We start from the raw sequence: 17,182 nt of genomic DNA on the forward strand, positions 1-17,182 counted from the left end.
GTATTATACATTTTAAAGTAGACGACTTTAAAAATGATATTGCCAATATTGATGAGTTGCGTTCCTGGGACGACTTTACTAAAAGATAGTTCATTCGATTACATGAAATCAATCCCAACTCAAGAATAGCCGCCACAAAAAAGCATAGCATGTGATCTGTCTTTAAAAAGACAATCAAATGCAACGGTGGTACTGAAATTCTCGTTATAATTATAAATACTTCAGAACAACATATAATATTGTAGTTTCACATTTAATTAATAAAAATTCAAATGTCCGCCTATGATTTTTTTGTCAAAAAAGTTGACGTTTTTCAATTCTCTAGTAGTTTTTACGTCAACGTCATACTTTTTGACAATTAATCATATGCGGAATTTTGAATTTTTATTAATTAAATGCGAAACTACAATTTTATATTTATTTCATTTATTCATCAAAATTAGCTTAAACTGAAACAAAATTAGAATAACTGAATAGGTATTTTCAATACCTTTCAAACGAGGTATCACTTGCCATAAGGTCCCATTTAAAATTATCTGTCACAGTGGCGCTGTAAAGTCATCTGTCATAATTACGTCACCGGTCATGACTAGTTACGAAGCTTACGTCCGTTTATTTCCTCCCTCCAAATTTCACTATTATGTGTATAACCGTTCAAGAGAACCGAGGGGGTACGGACTTTTGACTAGCACTGTATACCTAAATGTACCTACTAGAAAAAAGTTATAATTAGATATTTAAAAATAATCGTAAAATATATCAAAAATCATTAAAAGTATAAAACTTTGAACAAAAATATCTTGCTTAAAAAGAGTCATACAGCCTTCTACAATAGACCATTTTAAAGGTACAGTCCTCTCTCTCTCTCTATAACGATATGCAAGGGACCGGGAATTTTCATCGTTATAAAGAGAGATCGTTATACAAAGAGAGAGAAAAAAATCGTTATTGTAATAGTAATCATACTGTACTAAATTACTTGTGTTAATTTTCTCTATTGCACGAGTTATCGATAACTTTTCTTCAACCGAGAGTACTCTACGCTTTTTCGAAAACATCTTGACTGTTCACAAACAGATATAACCGAAACTGAAACTTAAAGGGGTGATACACACGCGAGTAAGTACGCGAACTTATGGCTCGCGACCTTTTTCGCGCGTGTATCACCGCAAGTACGCGTACTTTAAGTCCGCCGAGTAAGTACGCCGTCGATCCAACAAGTTTGAAATCTTACTCGTAACCCGTACGTGTATCACTGCCACGAGCCACGAGCCACGAGCCTCGAGCCATCATGTTATTGCGTTTAAAGTTACACTTATATTTTTACTAATTAAGCAAATTGCCTAGAAATAATTCAATCGTTTATTGTTGAAAGGAGGCAAGTTAAATTTTATAAGTTTTGAGAAAACCGTAAAACACTATTTTAAGCTATACTAAATTATTTTGATTATTTGTTTTTGAGTAAACCTAATTATTTATAGGCTGTTTTATCCTCCTGATGAAAATATCACCATCTTATCTATGATATTTTGTTTGTTTATGCCTACCTTGTATTAAATTAAATTAGATCAAAAACAAGTGCTATACTTCACATCATGATTTTGACAGCTTACCACACTTAAAAAAATCAAATTATTCTTCTTTTTAACAAAACCTGATCAAAAAAAATAAATCAAACTTTACTAAAAAACATAAGATTTCAGCAAAATTAGGCACACAGAAAATAAAAAATTTAACCACGAGGACAGTTTCTAAATTTTTTGCTACCGACCGCGACCGCGATCTTTAAAACCGCGTACTTTAAGTCTGCCGTGTATCACCGACGGCGGGCCGAGTAAGTCCGCGATCTTTAAACCCGCGTACTTAAAGATTGCGTGTGTATCACGCGCTTTAGAAGTCGTCAATAGAGGACAACATGACAACATCTGTGTGAAAACAGTTAATAAGGCACACCGCCCGAACGATAAAAGCGTGTTACTCAACTTTCTGCATATCGGATTGAAATTTGAACCACCAAATTTTTGCTAAATTGGAGCCACAAAATGAATCACTCACTAATCACTAATCACTTTTTATCAAGTTACACCTACGCAAGAGCTTTGTCTGTTATTCCCTGTGTTTCAATTGAATTGGTAAAATTCTCACGGTTTAGTTATCTTAGTTATTGCCAAACGCAAATGGTTATCAGTTGTTTCTTGAAAAGTGAGGTCATCGACTATTGAAAAGTTATCGTTATAAAGAGAGAACGATATCGGTATAGAGAAATAATTAATACATTGTCCTTATGACTTCTTCTTCTTCTTCCTTCTTGTATGTAGGCTTTAAAGCCTGTTTCTTCTTCAATATTATCCTCCTAAATTGTTTAGGTTATCGCACCACCTTTTTCTTGGTCTGCCAATACTTCTTCGTCCATTTGGTGACTTATCCCGTGCTATTCGTACTATCCTATCCTCTGCCATTCTACTAATGTGTTCGTTCCACTCCTGTTTCCGTTTTGTCACCCATCCATTTATGTCTTCTATATTGCATGATCTTCTTATGTTTTCGCTCCTCTCCCTATCCAACAGACTTTTCCCTGATATTCGTCGGAGTATTTTCATCTCTGTTGTTTCTAGTAGTCGTCTCGTTTTAGATGTGTCAGGCCTTGTCTCCGCCGTGTATGTTAATATAGGTCTAATTGCTGCTTTATAGATTCTTGCTTTTGTGTCTTGTCTTAAGTGTTTGTTCTTCCAGATTGTGTCATTAAGAAATCCCGCCGCTTTACTTGCTTTTAAGCTTTGTTGTCGTACTTCCTCTTCAACATCTCCGTAACTGGTTATATCAATTCCCAGATATCTAAACCTTGCTTCCTGCTTTATTATTTTCCCATCAATTTCGATTTTACATCGTAGTGGGTATTTAGATGTTGTCATACATTTGGTTTTTTCTGCTGATATTATCATATTGTATTTCTTGGCTGTTGTATTAAAGATGTGTGTTAATCTTTGGAGATCGTCTTCTGTCTCAGCGATTAATGCGGCGTCGTCTGCATAACACAATACTTTGATTTCTTTATTCCCCATTCTGTAACCACGACCTTTACGTACTGCTTCTATTATTTCGTCCATTATTATATTAAAGAGCAGTGGGCTTAATGAGTCACCTTGTCTGACTCCACTTTGTACTGGTATAAACTGCGTTAGTTTTCTATTTATCTTTGCCTGTATTCGATTATGAAAGTAGATGTTTTCGATGGTTTGTATAATATTGATTGGTATGTTTCTTCCATACAGTAAATGTAAGACGTCTTCGACTTGGATGCGATCGAAAGCCTTTGTCAGGTCTATAAAACATAGATATGCTGGTTTATTGTACTGAATGGCCTTTTCTGTGATTTGTCTCAGTACAAATACGGCGTCTACGCAGGATCTTCGGATCTGAATCCTTGTTGTTCATCTGATAAAGTTGTTAGTTTATTGATTTTGTTGGTTAGGACTTTTGTGGTTAGCTTAAGTGCGGTGTTTAGTAGATTTATACCTCTATAATTGTTGGGGTCTTTTTTGTCTCCTTTTTTGAACATTGGTATCATTATGCTGTTTCTCCATGCGTCTGGTATCTTGCAGTGCAATATTAGTTTTTGTATAAGTTTTGTCATCTCTAGGGTTATACTTTCTCCTCCGTATTTTAGAAACTCGTTGGTTATTCCGTCTGGTCCTGGTGACTTCCTATTTTTGAGTGAATTTATGGCTACCCCTACTTCCTGAAAACTGATTTCAATTTCGTGTGTTAATTCAGGTAGGTTATTATTTTGATTATGATTTTCCTTTCCTTTAAACAGTTCCGTCAAGTATCTTTCCCATTCGTTTGCTGGTATGTTATTGTATTCCTTCAATTCTGCCATTTCTTTCCGTTGGTTTCTTATGAATCTCCATATTTGTTTTTGTGTTCCGTAGAAGTCGCTTTCCATCCTTTTTGTAAACTGTTCCCAGTGTTCATTTTTTGTTCTTCTTACCAATTGCTTTGTTTCATTTCGTATTCTTCTATAGGTGTCTCTGGATTCTGGAGTGTTTGATGTTTTTTACTTCATGTAGGCGTCTCTCTTCTCTTTACGTTTGTCTTTTATTTCTTTTCTGAACCATGGTGTATTGTTGTTGTTTCTTTTGTTCAGTATGACTTTGCGTTTTCCTAGAGCTTCTGTTGCTGCCTCTTCAATATTGTTTTTAATTTTCTCCCAGCTCGCGTTTATATCTTCGATGTCGTCTATCTGCTTCAGCTGTATCTTCTGTGCTAGCCTCCTTTGGTACATTTCTTTGGTAGAATCGTTCCACAGTGATTCTACATTGAATTTTTCCTCGGTGATTTCCTGTGGAAAATGTTTTGGTGTTAGTTTCATTCTTATTTTTGCTAGGACTAATTTGTGTTCACTCCCTGCGTCTGCCGAGTCCTTATGACCAACCAAACAATGTTTAGTATTTTGACTAAAGGAAATTTTGAGGAATAATTGACTTTTCTTCCTTTTAAATGTAACATTAAATATACCTAAAGCTGAGTAGAAAAAAAATTACAGAACAATGGTTGCGAAATGACAAGGAAAATGGCCCAAAATCGCTGTGAGTGGCGAAATTTGAAAAATCATTTTGCGTAAACTGTGAATCGTAGAGACTTCTATCAAACGTCATTTTAAAGAGGAAGGGTGGAAGTTTTTTTCTGTAAAGCAATGCTTCCAGCTATGTCCCCGTGGAATAAAATTATGGCGCAAAAACCAAACTGCTTTGTTTCGTGTTTTTTTTGCTTCTTTTTTTGAATATACTTTTGTAAAAAAATATTTTTGACTTAAAAAGGTGATATTTCAATAATAAATTTAATCTGAAACAACTTTTCTGTAGACGTGTTTGTACCAAAAGTATAGAACTCACCCGAATGCACCCTGTGCTTATGGACTAATTCACCCCTATCTCAAAAATGCACCCTTTTAAATGGTAGCAGCCCCCGGATTTTTCATACTTAGAGGTTCTAAAGTACATAATCAATAGCCTATACTCTATCTATACTATCAATAGTGCAGGCCCTGGAAGCAGTTGAGTATGCAAATTCGGATTCTTTTACCTGAGACCTTGAACAATGAAAAACTGAATCTTGGCCGAAGGTGCGATGGTGCCTTGTAACCCCCTTATGTTAATGGTTTTTCGCAAAACAAAACTTTTTTGTATTTTTTGGGTCATTCTAGTCAAAAAATGTTCTTACAAGTTTTTCGTAAAATGCATAGTTTTCGAGAGAAACGCGGTTAAACTTTAAAAAAATCGAATTGCAATTTGTGAACCCGAATAACTTTTGATTAAAAAATAAAATAGAATTCTGCTTGCAGCATTTGAAAGTTCAAGTCAAATTATACCCTGTTGGATTATTTGCATTCCTAAAAATTAATTTTTTTATTGTTAAACAAAGCTATAAACAGACAGTGTTTGAACGTTTTGTCGCATGTCCGCACCGCGCCAAGGAAGTCCTACCTAGTCGGTTCCGTTCAGTTTTAGCCTAAAGCAATGAACAGACTGTTGCGATTTAATCGGTGCGTCGACGACACGATTTTTCTCGCAATATAAGCGACAGCGTTTTTCACATGGACGTATAAATAAAGATAATATCTTTATTTATACGTCCATGGTTTTTCATGTGATGAACACATTGCTGCGATTAGTCGTCGTGACGACGACGTGTTTTTTCTCATTGATCACATTGAACCGACCACAACAACATCACAGTCTAGAATGGATTCTTCGGAATCGGAGGAAGATTTGATCTTGCTGGTAGCTTTAGCAGACGAGGAGGATCAAAGGTAAAATATCTAAATATATATTAAAATTAAAGATTGTCTTGTTATGTACTTACTAGGCAACTGGAAATATTATACCAAATATATGTTTTTATATAATGTGCAAGTTTTAATATCTATTTATATTTTTTATAGAAAAAGAAAAATTTGGACTCATGAGATAAATTTGGAAAGACATCAAAAAGGAGAATTTCATACGTTAGTGCCACAACTTCGAAATGACGAAAAACGTTTTTATAAATACTTCAGAATGAAAATTGCTTATTTTGATGAAATTGTAAACTTGATAAGGGAAGATATTTCTAAGCTTCATATCAATTTTCGTGAATCTATTTCAGCGGAAGAAAGACTAGCCATTACTTTGAGATAAATCATCACTCATTGTATTTTTATTTTTATATTTTTTTATATATCAACATTACAAAGGAGTATAAACTCGTAAAAAGGTGCCTGCTGAAGTCGGAAATGATTGTTCGCAATCTGCACTGCTGGTACCTGGATTACTTTCATGGGAAATGGTTCCTTGGTCCGGCGAAATAAGTGGAGTTTCACAGAAGTTCGAATCAGAGGTGTAACTATTGGAAGTTGATGGTTGAGCACTCTGGTATAGTTCAATTATCTGCTGCTGCTGCTGCTCTTCATAATGCATTAACTATTGCTTGGCAATTATTTCAGCAATTTGTAATTTTGTTTCGGCCTGACGTTTTCCAGAAAATTGTTTTATCAAGCCTGCATATGATAGAAACAATAAATCTGTGGAGTCTTTTTCTGTTTTTTTTTTCAAAATAACTAATAATAGAGTCAACTGAAGTTGGTTTCGTATTTTGTACATTTCTGACTTTTCGTTTTTTTTTGGTTCTGGTTCTACAATCGGGGTGGTTACATCAGCGCAAGTAGCAGACTCTTTATTTTTTGTAGATACTCAGGGTACCTCAGATCTATCACCAATTTCACTCTCTTCATTACGCGAAACATCTACACCATCATCTTTCTCAGTTGCAGACTCTACATTAGTCGCAACTTCCGGCACATTTGAAGAGGTTTTAGCAAAAAGCAAGATAGGTTGGAACATTTTCATACTTTCAGCCCATTGCCATGTTTTATTTTGTGCACCTTGCTCAGTTCTTGTTTTGATTACTCTTAAGTATCGCACATAAGAATCACGTAAACTTCTCCACCTTCTCTTTAGTTCCTCACCTAAAAAATATACTGTTTTAGGTTTTTAGCAACAGGCGACAGCTTCAGTACAATAGGGCACAGTTATCGTGTTGGATTTTCAACAGTCTCTACAATTATAAATGAAGTATGTGAAGCTATACGTAAAAGATTACAGCCTATTTATCTTCCCGAACCGACAACAGAAATATTGGCAGTTTGGACGGAAAACATGTAACTATAAAATGCCCTGGAAAAACCGGGTCAAACCATTTTTGTTATTTGAAAAAATTCTCAATTGTACTGATGGCTATCGTTGATGCCAATTACAAATTTATATGCATTGATGTAGGAGGCTACGGAAAAAATAGCGACGGAGGCATATTTGAAAATTCAAACATGGGCCAGAGATTTGAGGAAGGTTTAATGAATGTTCCTGAAGATAAAACTCTTTCTGGGCAAGTGGAACCTTGTCCACATGTTTTGATTGGAGATGAGGCCTTTGCTTTGAAATCTTTTTTAATGAGACTTTTTCCTTACAAGCAATCTAGAAGTGGCAGACGAAAAGAAAATTATAATACTCGTTTATATCGAGCTATACGTGTGGTGGAAAATGCATTTGGCATTTTAGCTCAAAAATGGCGAGTATTTGTTAGGCCAATTGAGACAAAAGTTTAAACGACAATTTCAATCGTTGAAACTTGTTGCATTTTGCATAATTTTTTACGCACTAAAGTAAACCAACAAGGACTAGAGTTTTCAGAAACTGAAGAAAATTTAGGTAGAGCTTTTATCAATATAGAAAGAGACCCAAGGCGTGCAACCAATTTAGCATTTTCAACTAGAGAAAAGTTTGTTAACTATTTTAATATTTGAAATGTGAATAAAAACTCTAAATTAAAATAATTAAAGTGAATGTATAAAAATTATTATTTAATAAAATAATTAAAGTGAATAAAAACTTACAACTAAAATACTAACGGCATTCTTTCATCTCTTGACCAATTTCATCCCATATTTTATCCTTCTTTCTAATATTTTTATAGTCCTCGTGTGACAAATCATAAAGTATTGGATATTTTTTAACTAATTCTATTAATTTCTCTGTTGGAACCATTGTAAAATCGCAACGACGATGACAGAAAACGGAACCAACTGCGATAACAAAATATAACGCAGTACTAACGTTGTCGCTGCGAGAAATCATCGCACCTATGATGTGTTGGTTCTCGTTAACCGCCATGCAAATAATAGTCCGTTCTTTAACGGTAAAATATTGCAAAACCTCTAAATTTTAAAGAACTGCTTGGATTGACATGAAATTTGGCATACACATAGCTAATAAGTCAAAGAAAAAAAGTGATATTGTGCCGATATGTGCTTTTGCCCTGGGCGTGGTTTTCACCCCCTTTTGGGGGTGAATTTAAAATTTAAAAACTGTCGGAGTTTAAAATCTCGGAAGCTATGCATTTTACGAAAAAACTTGTAAGAACGTTTTTTGCTTAAAATGAACCAAAAAATACAAAAAAAGTTTTGTTTTGCGAAAAATCACTTTTGATCTGCCGTTAACATAGGGGGAAGGGAGGGGAACAAGGCACCATCGCACCTTCGGCCAAGATTCAGTTTTTCATTGTTCAATGTCTCAGGTAAAAGAATCCGAACATAGTTGCCGCTCCTCAGGTTTTGCATACTCAAATGCTTCCAGGGCCCGGTCTACAATGTAATATACATTCATGCCAATTTTAGTTTGTAAATGGGTATCACTTGCTATAGATATGTATACGTCCGATATGTTTTTAGTATGTTAATAATTATTATAAAAATTTGATATTTAATTTAGTATGTTAATAATTATTATAAAAATCAATGGGCGCCCGATATAATTTTGTCCAGACTATAATAAATTAATAATAATTTAATTTAATTAAAGAATGGCTTTTTCCGCAAATTTTGACATTCCTGTCAAAATTTCTTGAAGAAAAAGTCAGGACTTCCTTACTGTAAGGAAATGTCATTTCCTTACTGTAAGGAAATGATATTTCCGTACAGTTGTTAGTGTTCTACATAAATGATAGAAAACATTGTCAAGTTTGACAATTCAACCTCAATACGTTTCCATAGTAACCCAAGTAATTTTATTAGGAATTTCAAAGCACCATTTATTTGGGAATAAAATTATCGCGTTTTTTTTAAATCAATCAATATCTGTCGAATTTTAAACGATTTGCGGAAAAATAGTATGTTTACCTCGTAGGAAAAGCCACATTCCTGGACTCTGTGTTGCTAAGTCTCGGCTTGCGCCTCGACTTGGCAATCTTCACAGTCGTCCAGGAATGTTAAGCTTTTCCTACCCGGTAAACAATGTACTATTTTTTACAAATTCTACCAAAATCTTTTCGGCCCGGGCAGACATTATTTTAGACTTTTTGGATCATTCGAAACAAAAAAGGTCTTTAGTAATTTTTCTCGTATGTTGATCGTTTTCGAGTTATAATCAATTTAAAACTGAAAAATGACTATCTGTTTTCAACGATCATGATTCAAGGATCAATTCAAGTTCAAACCTTCTTCTATCAGGCCTCGATAATTATTTTAAATTGTTAATGAGGAAGGTTCCCTATAGGAAAACGGGAATTAATAACTAAAAAACAATGTTTTAAAATTAAATAAGCCCAAAATACTTATCAAGAACTGATAGTATAAGATTTAAACTTGAATTTAGGTACTTCGTAATATCACAAATGATATTTTTTACTTATGTTTTTGAGCCTGGAAAATCGTCAGTTTTCGTTTTTCTTTAGATTGAAATTGTTTATAACCTGAAAATGATCAAAATAAGTTAGAAAACTTACAAAAGACTTTTTTGTTTCGAATGATTCAAAAAATCTAAAATAATATTTGCCCGAACTGAAAATTTTTAACTAGAATTTATAAAAAAAAATCATTTTTTAATTATTACCTGATTAATTATAGTCTGGAAAAAATTATATCGGGCACCCCTTGTTTTTTATAATTTTTACTAAATTACATATCAAATAATTTTTATCCACTAAACAGATCGGTGAAGATCGTTTTATATTGGATCTTTATTGTATATTCACTTGAAAGAAATGTAAATTCAACACAAGGAAGGCCTGATCAATACTCACTAGAGGTGCTGAAGAGGTATCTATCTACATACATACTTGTTATAAAATCAGGAATACTGTAACTGATACAAAACCGTAACAAAAGTTACACAGGTATTCACAAGTAACGACAATCAACACCTCTATTAACGTGTAGGGGAGGGTAGTACACAATAATACAAAAAGTACATTTTTATTTCTGACATTAGCATTTTTGAATTTGTGTACCAACTGAGTTAATCAGTTAACAATATGATTATTTGCTCAATATAATCTGAAATAAAAATTACCTCATGAGTGAAGAAACAAAATCTATGATTATGTTTCTAACCATATTATACATATGTCTCATTAAATACCATTGGTGGTAAAACGGTTTGCAATAGCTTGTCTTTGTCTTTGCCTTGTCATGTCTTTGAACATATGTATACTATATTTGTACATTAAAGGCGCTTTTATCTTACGGTTACAATTACTATCTATTATCATAAAGTGGTTCCAGTCCTCCATTTTTAATAATTTTGTCACGCACACACTTAAAAATTGTGAATAGGTACTCTATTTTGGGAACTACAAAACTTTGTAAGTTTACATTTTGTGATTCAGAAAATAGTTGAGGGATAGAGTATTTTATTTTTTAACTGCACTTCGCAATTAAATACAATAAAAGCCAGTATGCATTATCTAAAAAAGGTCTTTTGCCTTTAGTTTTTACCCGCATATTTATATTAGAACATTTTATGACCATTATCAATGCATTAATAAGAGTTTACCTACATTGCATTGCGTTGACCTAGTTTTTCACTATCAAACGAGGTTAATGATGAAAAATTATTTTCAGATTATTTGAAAAGTTCTCTGCTAGCAAAATGTTGCGCATTACAAAAAGAAAGAAATGTTCTAAAGCTTTTTCATTATTAAAGTACTTATAGCATTCTGCTTCTTGTCTCTTCTTGCTTAACTGTTTTTTATTATGTTTCACGTTTTTTGTATTTGTTTTTTTTTTTTTCATTTTAGGTGTTGAAATATTGTGTGTAATTGTACATATTAGTCACTACAATAGCTATAAACATAAAAAAATAATTTTAAAGGAAAGAGGCCAAAATATTTACTTTGAGTACTTTGAGAACTTTGAGAAAAAGATAAAGGTTTGTGGGTCGAAATAAGTTGCTCAACAGAAAACTTATTACTAAAGTAAAAATATTATTAAACAATAGGACTCGTTTAGAATAGAATAGAATAAAAATATGCTTTAATGTCATGAAAAACTGTACAATTTTATCGACAAAGCTTATAAAAGTCAAGAAAACAAAACAATAACAATCCCCACAAGGAAAAGAAAAAGTTTTCCTGTAGTTGGCTGTATACCATCAATCACAAAATTGGAAAGAAATCCTTTGTAAAAGGTATAAAATCTTTTTTATTAAAAATCCCTTAAAAGGGCTACATCACAACAAAACGTTTTCGATTTTTATAAAAAATCATTATCAGTGTTCGATCTAAAAATAAGTATAACCGATTTAATGAATATAAAGTTAGTATTTAAATTTTGACAAAGGTTAGAGCAAGTTGGTTATACTTACAAACTGGATGCTAGCTGAGCCACAAAAGAAAAATATCTGGGTAAAAACCCTTTACATAAAATATAGATGCCTTAAAAGTGCATACTTCAATAAAAAGGCCTGTGATGGTCACATGGCAAACAGGATAATGCCCTAAGGTAAAGTATACAGGTTTCCCAACACGTGGGATCCAAATTGAGTTGATCACAATAAGTCATTGAAATGTGATCAACTCAATTTGGATCCCACGTGTTGGGAAACCTGTATACTTTACCTTAGGGCATTATCCTATTTGCCATGTGACCATCACAGGCCTTTTTATTGAAGTATGCACTTTTAAGGCATCTATATTTTATGTAAAGGGTTTTTACCCAGATATTTTTCTTTTGTGGCTCAGCTAGCATCCAGTTTGTAAGTATAACCAACTTGCTCTAACCTTTGTCAAAATTTAAATACTAACTTTATATTCATTAAATCGGTTATACTTATTTTTAGATCGAACACTGATAATGATTTTTTATAAAAATCGAAAACGTTTTGTTGTGATGTAGCCCTTTTAAGGGATTTTTAATAAAAAAGATTTTATACCTTTTACAAAGGATTTTTTTCCAATTTTTAATAACAATCCAATTTACTAAAATTACATAAATCGTCAATATATTTAAAATAATAATAACAATAATATAGTTAAACACAATTAATCAATTGCAAAATTTAAAATAAATTGCAAATGCATAGTCTACCTAGTAATTAAAAAAAAAATTAAAAGTTATAAAAGTTAAGCTGCTGCATATGACACCCAAATATAGATAAAAAAAAATAATAAAAATACTACTTGGGCAAAGGGTACTGTAATTTCTTAGTTATTGATTAAGAAAATCTTCTACTGAATAATATGGTCTTTTAGATAGGTAGGCTTTTGTCAGTTTACGGAATTTGGGGAAAGATGTTGCAGATTTAAGTTGTAGAGGGAGATGGTTGTAAAGTTTTTTTGCGTAGTGTAATATAGATTTCTTTACTAACTCCGAGGACGGGGTTGGCAAATAGACGTTAAACGTAGAATTTCTCGTGCAGTAGTCATGGTTAGGTCTTGGTGGGAAGACATGTAGATGTTTACGAATTAAGCAAACAGATTCTAAAATATACAAAGATGGAAGGGTTAAAATTCCGTGATCTTTGAAGTAACTTCTGCAATGTGTTGTTCTTCTAAGGCCAAACAGATATCTATTCTTATTGCTCTTTTTTGTAATTTGAAAATAACATCGAATTGGGCAGCTGTACCAGAACCCCAAAAAGGAAGACCATAACGAAGATGTGACTCGAACAAAGAAAAATATGTTATTTTGGAAGATGCTAGATTGAGTTTAGAGAGAGACCATTTAAGGTTGCTGTCTAAAAAAATACCAAGAAATTTTACAGAATCAACGGTACTGATCTGGCTGTTATTAAGAGGTAAGGGTTGATGATCTCCTTTATAAGACAATGCTACTGTTTTATCTACGTTAAATGAGAGTAAATTAGAGTCAGACCAGGTTTTTATTGTAAGTAGATCAGAAGTTATAGTAGCATGAAGAGTTGCAATGTTTGAGTTGCTCCAAGTGATACTGGTATCATCAGCAAAAAGAAAGATTTTTCCATCGATTTTTAAACTAGTGATGTCATTAATAAAGATAAGGAAAAGTAGAGGACCCAATACTGAACCTTGAGGTACCCCACATACAATGTTTTTGAGACTAGAGTCTGTATCATTTGCTCTAACCAGTTGTTTCCTATCATCCAAGTAAGATTGGAACCAATCTAAAGAAATACCTCGAATTCCGTAGAAATTTAGTTTTTTTATCAAAATGTTGTGATTTACACAATCAAAAGCTTTGGCGTAGTCACAAAAAACGGTGGCGGTGTGAAGATTATTGTTCAGTGCTTGATAAACCTCATGTAGTACAGAAAACATGGCATCAGTAGTGCATTTATTATTTAAAAAGCCGAACTGATCTTGTGATAAAATGTTGTTTTCATCTAGAAAGGACATAAGTCGGGCTTTTATGAGTCTCTCAATAATTTTGGAGAGTACCGCTAGTAGTGCAATAGGTCTATAATTGCAGGTATTAGATATTTCACCACCCTTATGAAGAGGAATAATGATGGCTGTCTTCAGGCACTCTGGAAATTTACCTGTCTCAAAAGAATCATTAATTAGTGAGATGAGGACTTGCTAACACATTTTCTGGAAGATTAGAAAAAAATTTTATCGACAGACCATCAGTACTACAGGAAGATTTGCATTTGATACTATTGATTGTTTGGATCAGTTCAGATTTATTGACTGGTTTTATAAAGAATGAATTCGAGACCTTTCTTGAATTAGGGAGAGAGGAAATGGGATCTTGTTGTGGCAAAATAGTTGATGTAAAAATATGATGGCAAAATAGTTGTTTCTTTGAGTTTGTTGAATAAAAACTAGCTCACAGCTTCAAAACAACATTTAAAAACTTTAAGAACAAATATAGGAGAAATATTTAGAAAATGTATTTGTCATCTACGAGAGAAACCTTATCAGAGAGTTTATAAATAACTGTTTTTTCTAGTTTTTTTTTTGTAACCGAAAGTCAAAATTTCGGTTTTGTAATATCCCCCAAACAGCCTTTAAGTCTGATTCAGACAAATCACACAGAACTAAAAGTTGAATTTTTTTAAATGTTTGTTGTTTTTATTTTGATCCAATGACGATTATAGTTATTAAGGTACCAAGGGTATTATAAGGATAATAACGCTTGAGGGCAATGGCCTTTGGCCCGAGGGATATACATTGACCAAAAGCGTTATTATCCATAATACCCGTGGTGCCTTCAACGTTTATTGTCCGGCTAAATATTCTTTATATGCAAAAAATTTGAATGCATTTTGAAGTAATTAGTTTTCAAATAAGTACATTTACCAGCAATAGTCGTAACGTAATTGTGGTAACCATAGTAGTTTTACTTAGGTTGTTATTTGTCAACTTACAGTATTTAACTGGTTATTTAAATTTAATACCCTAGGGTGTTATGTTGAAAAATAACGCACTAGGGAAATATATCATCTTTAACTGACTTTGAAATCATGTCATTATTTTGTCAAATAATATATTATACCAGTCGTACATTAAAAATAATTTTATCGGAATATTAGTATAGTATTAACGAATATTATAATATTATACAGTCAATATGATCTAATATTCTTCTTTTTTGTTCATGTTGGTAAATATTATACTAACATTGGATCGAAATAAAAATAGTCAAAAAAATAGACAGTCAATATGATCTCCGGTTTGTGACAATAGTATATGGAAAATAAGGTTCAACCATGAGTTATACCAATATCATAAAGAATCCTCTATAGCAAATTATGCAAGAATACAAGTATTGCGCTGGGCAGGTCACCTTATAAGGATGGATAATGACAGAATACCTAGTAGAACGCTTAGCGGAACTATGGTGGAACGTCTGCCAGTAGGCAGACCGAGTAAGAGTCGGATCGACGAAGTGAGAACCGATGCTAAAGAGATATTGAGGATGGATATTTAGAGAAGAGCAGCTAGGGACAGAAACACTTTGAAGCGGATGCTGGGGGAGGCCATTGCCCAACGGGCTGTAGTGCTATAGAAGAGAAATGATGTCCTGACTTTTTATATAAAATTTATTAATGCCTGCAGGAATTTACTAAGGTGACGGAAAACTATCGACTGTACAGCTAATTAACAATTATTATGAGTTTTAAAAAAGTAAGGTACAAACGACCACAGTGACGACACTTCAGTTGCACATTTATAAATATGGAGAAGAGTGTAGAATCATAAAACTATAGTGTTGTAGAATCGTAAAACCCAGCAAGTTTTTAAATGATGAAATTGTTTTTAATTACATTGTATGAGTGTCTGAGAAGGAATGGTTTATGAATTAGTCTGTAAACTCGAGTTACTACTTCCGAGTGCTTATTATATGCAAATGATTAAAGAAGTTTTTATATAAGAAAATTGTTATTCTTTAATAATTAATTATTAGCTAGTGAAAAGACAATTACTTACTCACTAATTCAAAATAATTGTTAAATAAAAAAAGATCCTGGAGGTTTCGGGGGAATTTACTTCCTATTATAACGTCCAGTAGAAGAACCTGGTGTATAAAGAGACTTAAATTGAATCGAAACGCAACTGTCTATATTTAAAAAATATACAGTATGGTGCAAATGAAAGGAATAAATTCGTTATTTTTTAAGCCGGCGACTTCGCGAACCGGAAAAATACCGAAACAGGTCGATTTTTATCATATTAGTAACGTCATCCATCTAGGAATGATGTACCTAATTGATGATTTTTTTAAATGAGAATCGGGGTCGTGAGATAGCTCATTTAAAAGATTATTTAATTATGTATTCAGTAATATAAATGTTAACATAATTATTTATACAGGATATCCTAAAAACAATTTTTTGTATTAAATTAGTTGAAGCAAAACGAAGATTGTATGTAATTTATTTATTTCCAAGTTCACCGCCAATTTGTAACCCAATACTCTGGGTATTGAGATTTTGAAGAGGAAGAACTGACAAAATAGGGGAAAACTGGAAGAGAAGAGATTTAAGATACTAATGAAGAGTGGCTTAGCTCAGACGAACAAATCAAATAGGCAGAGACACTATATCTCAAGTGAGTATTCGGGCTAGCTTCAATAAACTGAATATTGGCTTTGAGATATACAAATAGAGAGATGGGATAATGAAATGATGAAAACAAGAAAAAAAATGAGACAGGTTAATACAAAAATTGAAGGCAACTAGATAATAATGCTGGAGATAGAATGATATGAAGGTACGACAAGGAAAGAAGAAGAAGGGCGCCAACTCGAACGGACAGCTCAGCTTTATGGACCGAGAATTTGAAAAGTTCGAGATTTTTGAAGTAACGAACCACAGGAAAGTAATAACACTTGATAAAATGACCTAAATACAAAAAAAAATCAATATTTAACTTGTATTGCTATAACATATTATTATGTATCACTTTATCAATCAATGTTGTGGAGTGTTTTGGAGAAATAGTTGCTGGTATGCTGCTGGATTGATGCTGAGAACGAAGAGGGCTTTGATTGGTAGCCTAACATAATCAACAAGGAAGAGCTGTTTGGGTCAAGAGGAGACATCATTGTGTGTGAATCAAAAAGGTCAGTCAATAACTTATGTGATAGATGTTTTTTATAATCAGAAGTTAAAATCTTTGCGTAAAAGCATATGAATTAAGGTACCAACATTTTAATAATTTAATAGGAAGTATAAGTAGTTTTGCAAATACCTAAATTTGTTTGTTTAGCTTATTTTTTAAATGGTATCAGGAACAAAGCGATAAATATTTGTTTAAATTAGATTAATTATATGGTAAAAGTTTCATTTGGACAATTATGCCCACAGGATTTAATTGATAGATTTTCAGAGCATTGCTTTTGATAATAAAGGTATTTGTATGTGCTTATTTATGATTTTTCTATTTATTT

General features: G+C 32.8%; 1 protein-coding gene across 1 annotated transcript; it reads right to left on the reverse strand.

Annotated features, from left to right (window-relative positions):
* Positions 1–6,731: 6,731 nt before the first annotated feature.
* On the reverse strand, positions 6,732–8,103 carry LOC126890220 (transcription factor Adf-1-like). Its single transcript, XM_050659074.1, has 2 exons — positions 7,946–8,103; positions 6,732–7,006 (listed from the first exon to the last, which is right to left on the reverse strand). Exons 1-2 carry the CDS (start codon positions 8,079–8,081, stop codon positions 6,732–6,734), a joined length of 411 nt encoding a protein of 136 aa, XP_050515031.1. The 5' UTR covers positions 8,082–8,103.
* Positions 8,104–17,182: the final 9,079 nt, after the last annotated feature.

Source organism: Diabrotica virgifera, chromosome 8 (genome assembly GCF_917563875.1).
Source record: "Diabrotica virgifera virgifera chromosome 8, PGI_DIABVI_V3a".
NCBI lineage: Eukaryota > Metazoa > Arthropoda > Insecta > Coleoptera > Chrysomelidae > Diabrotica > Diabrotica virgifera.

Excerpts from the sequence above, each read along its gene's own strand:
- LOC126890220 (XM_050659074.1), bottom strand. The coding sequence starts at position 8,081 with ATGGTTCCAACAGAGAAATTAATAGAATTAGTTAAAAAATATCCAATA. Across the intron at positions 7,007-7,945 it reads TCAAGAGATGAAAGAATGCC|GTGAGGAACTAAAGAGAAGG; the intron begins GTTAGTATTTTA and ends TATATTTTTTAG.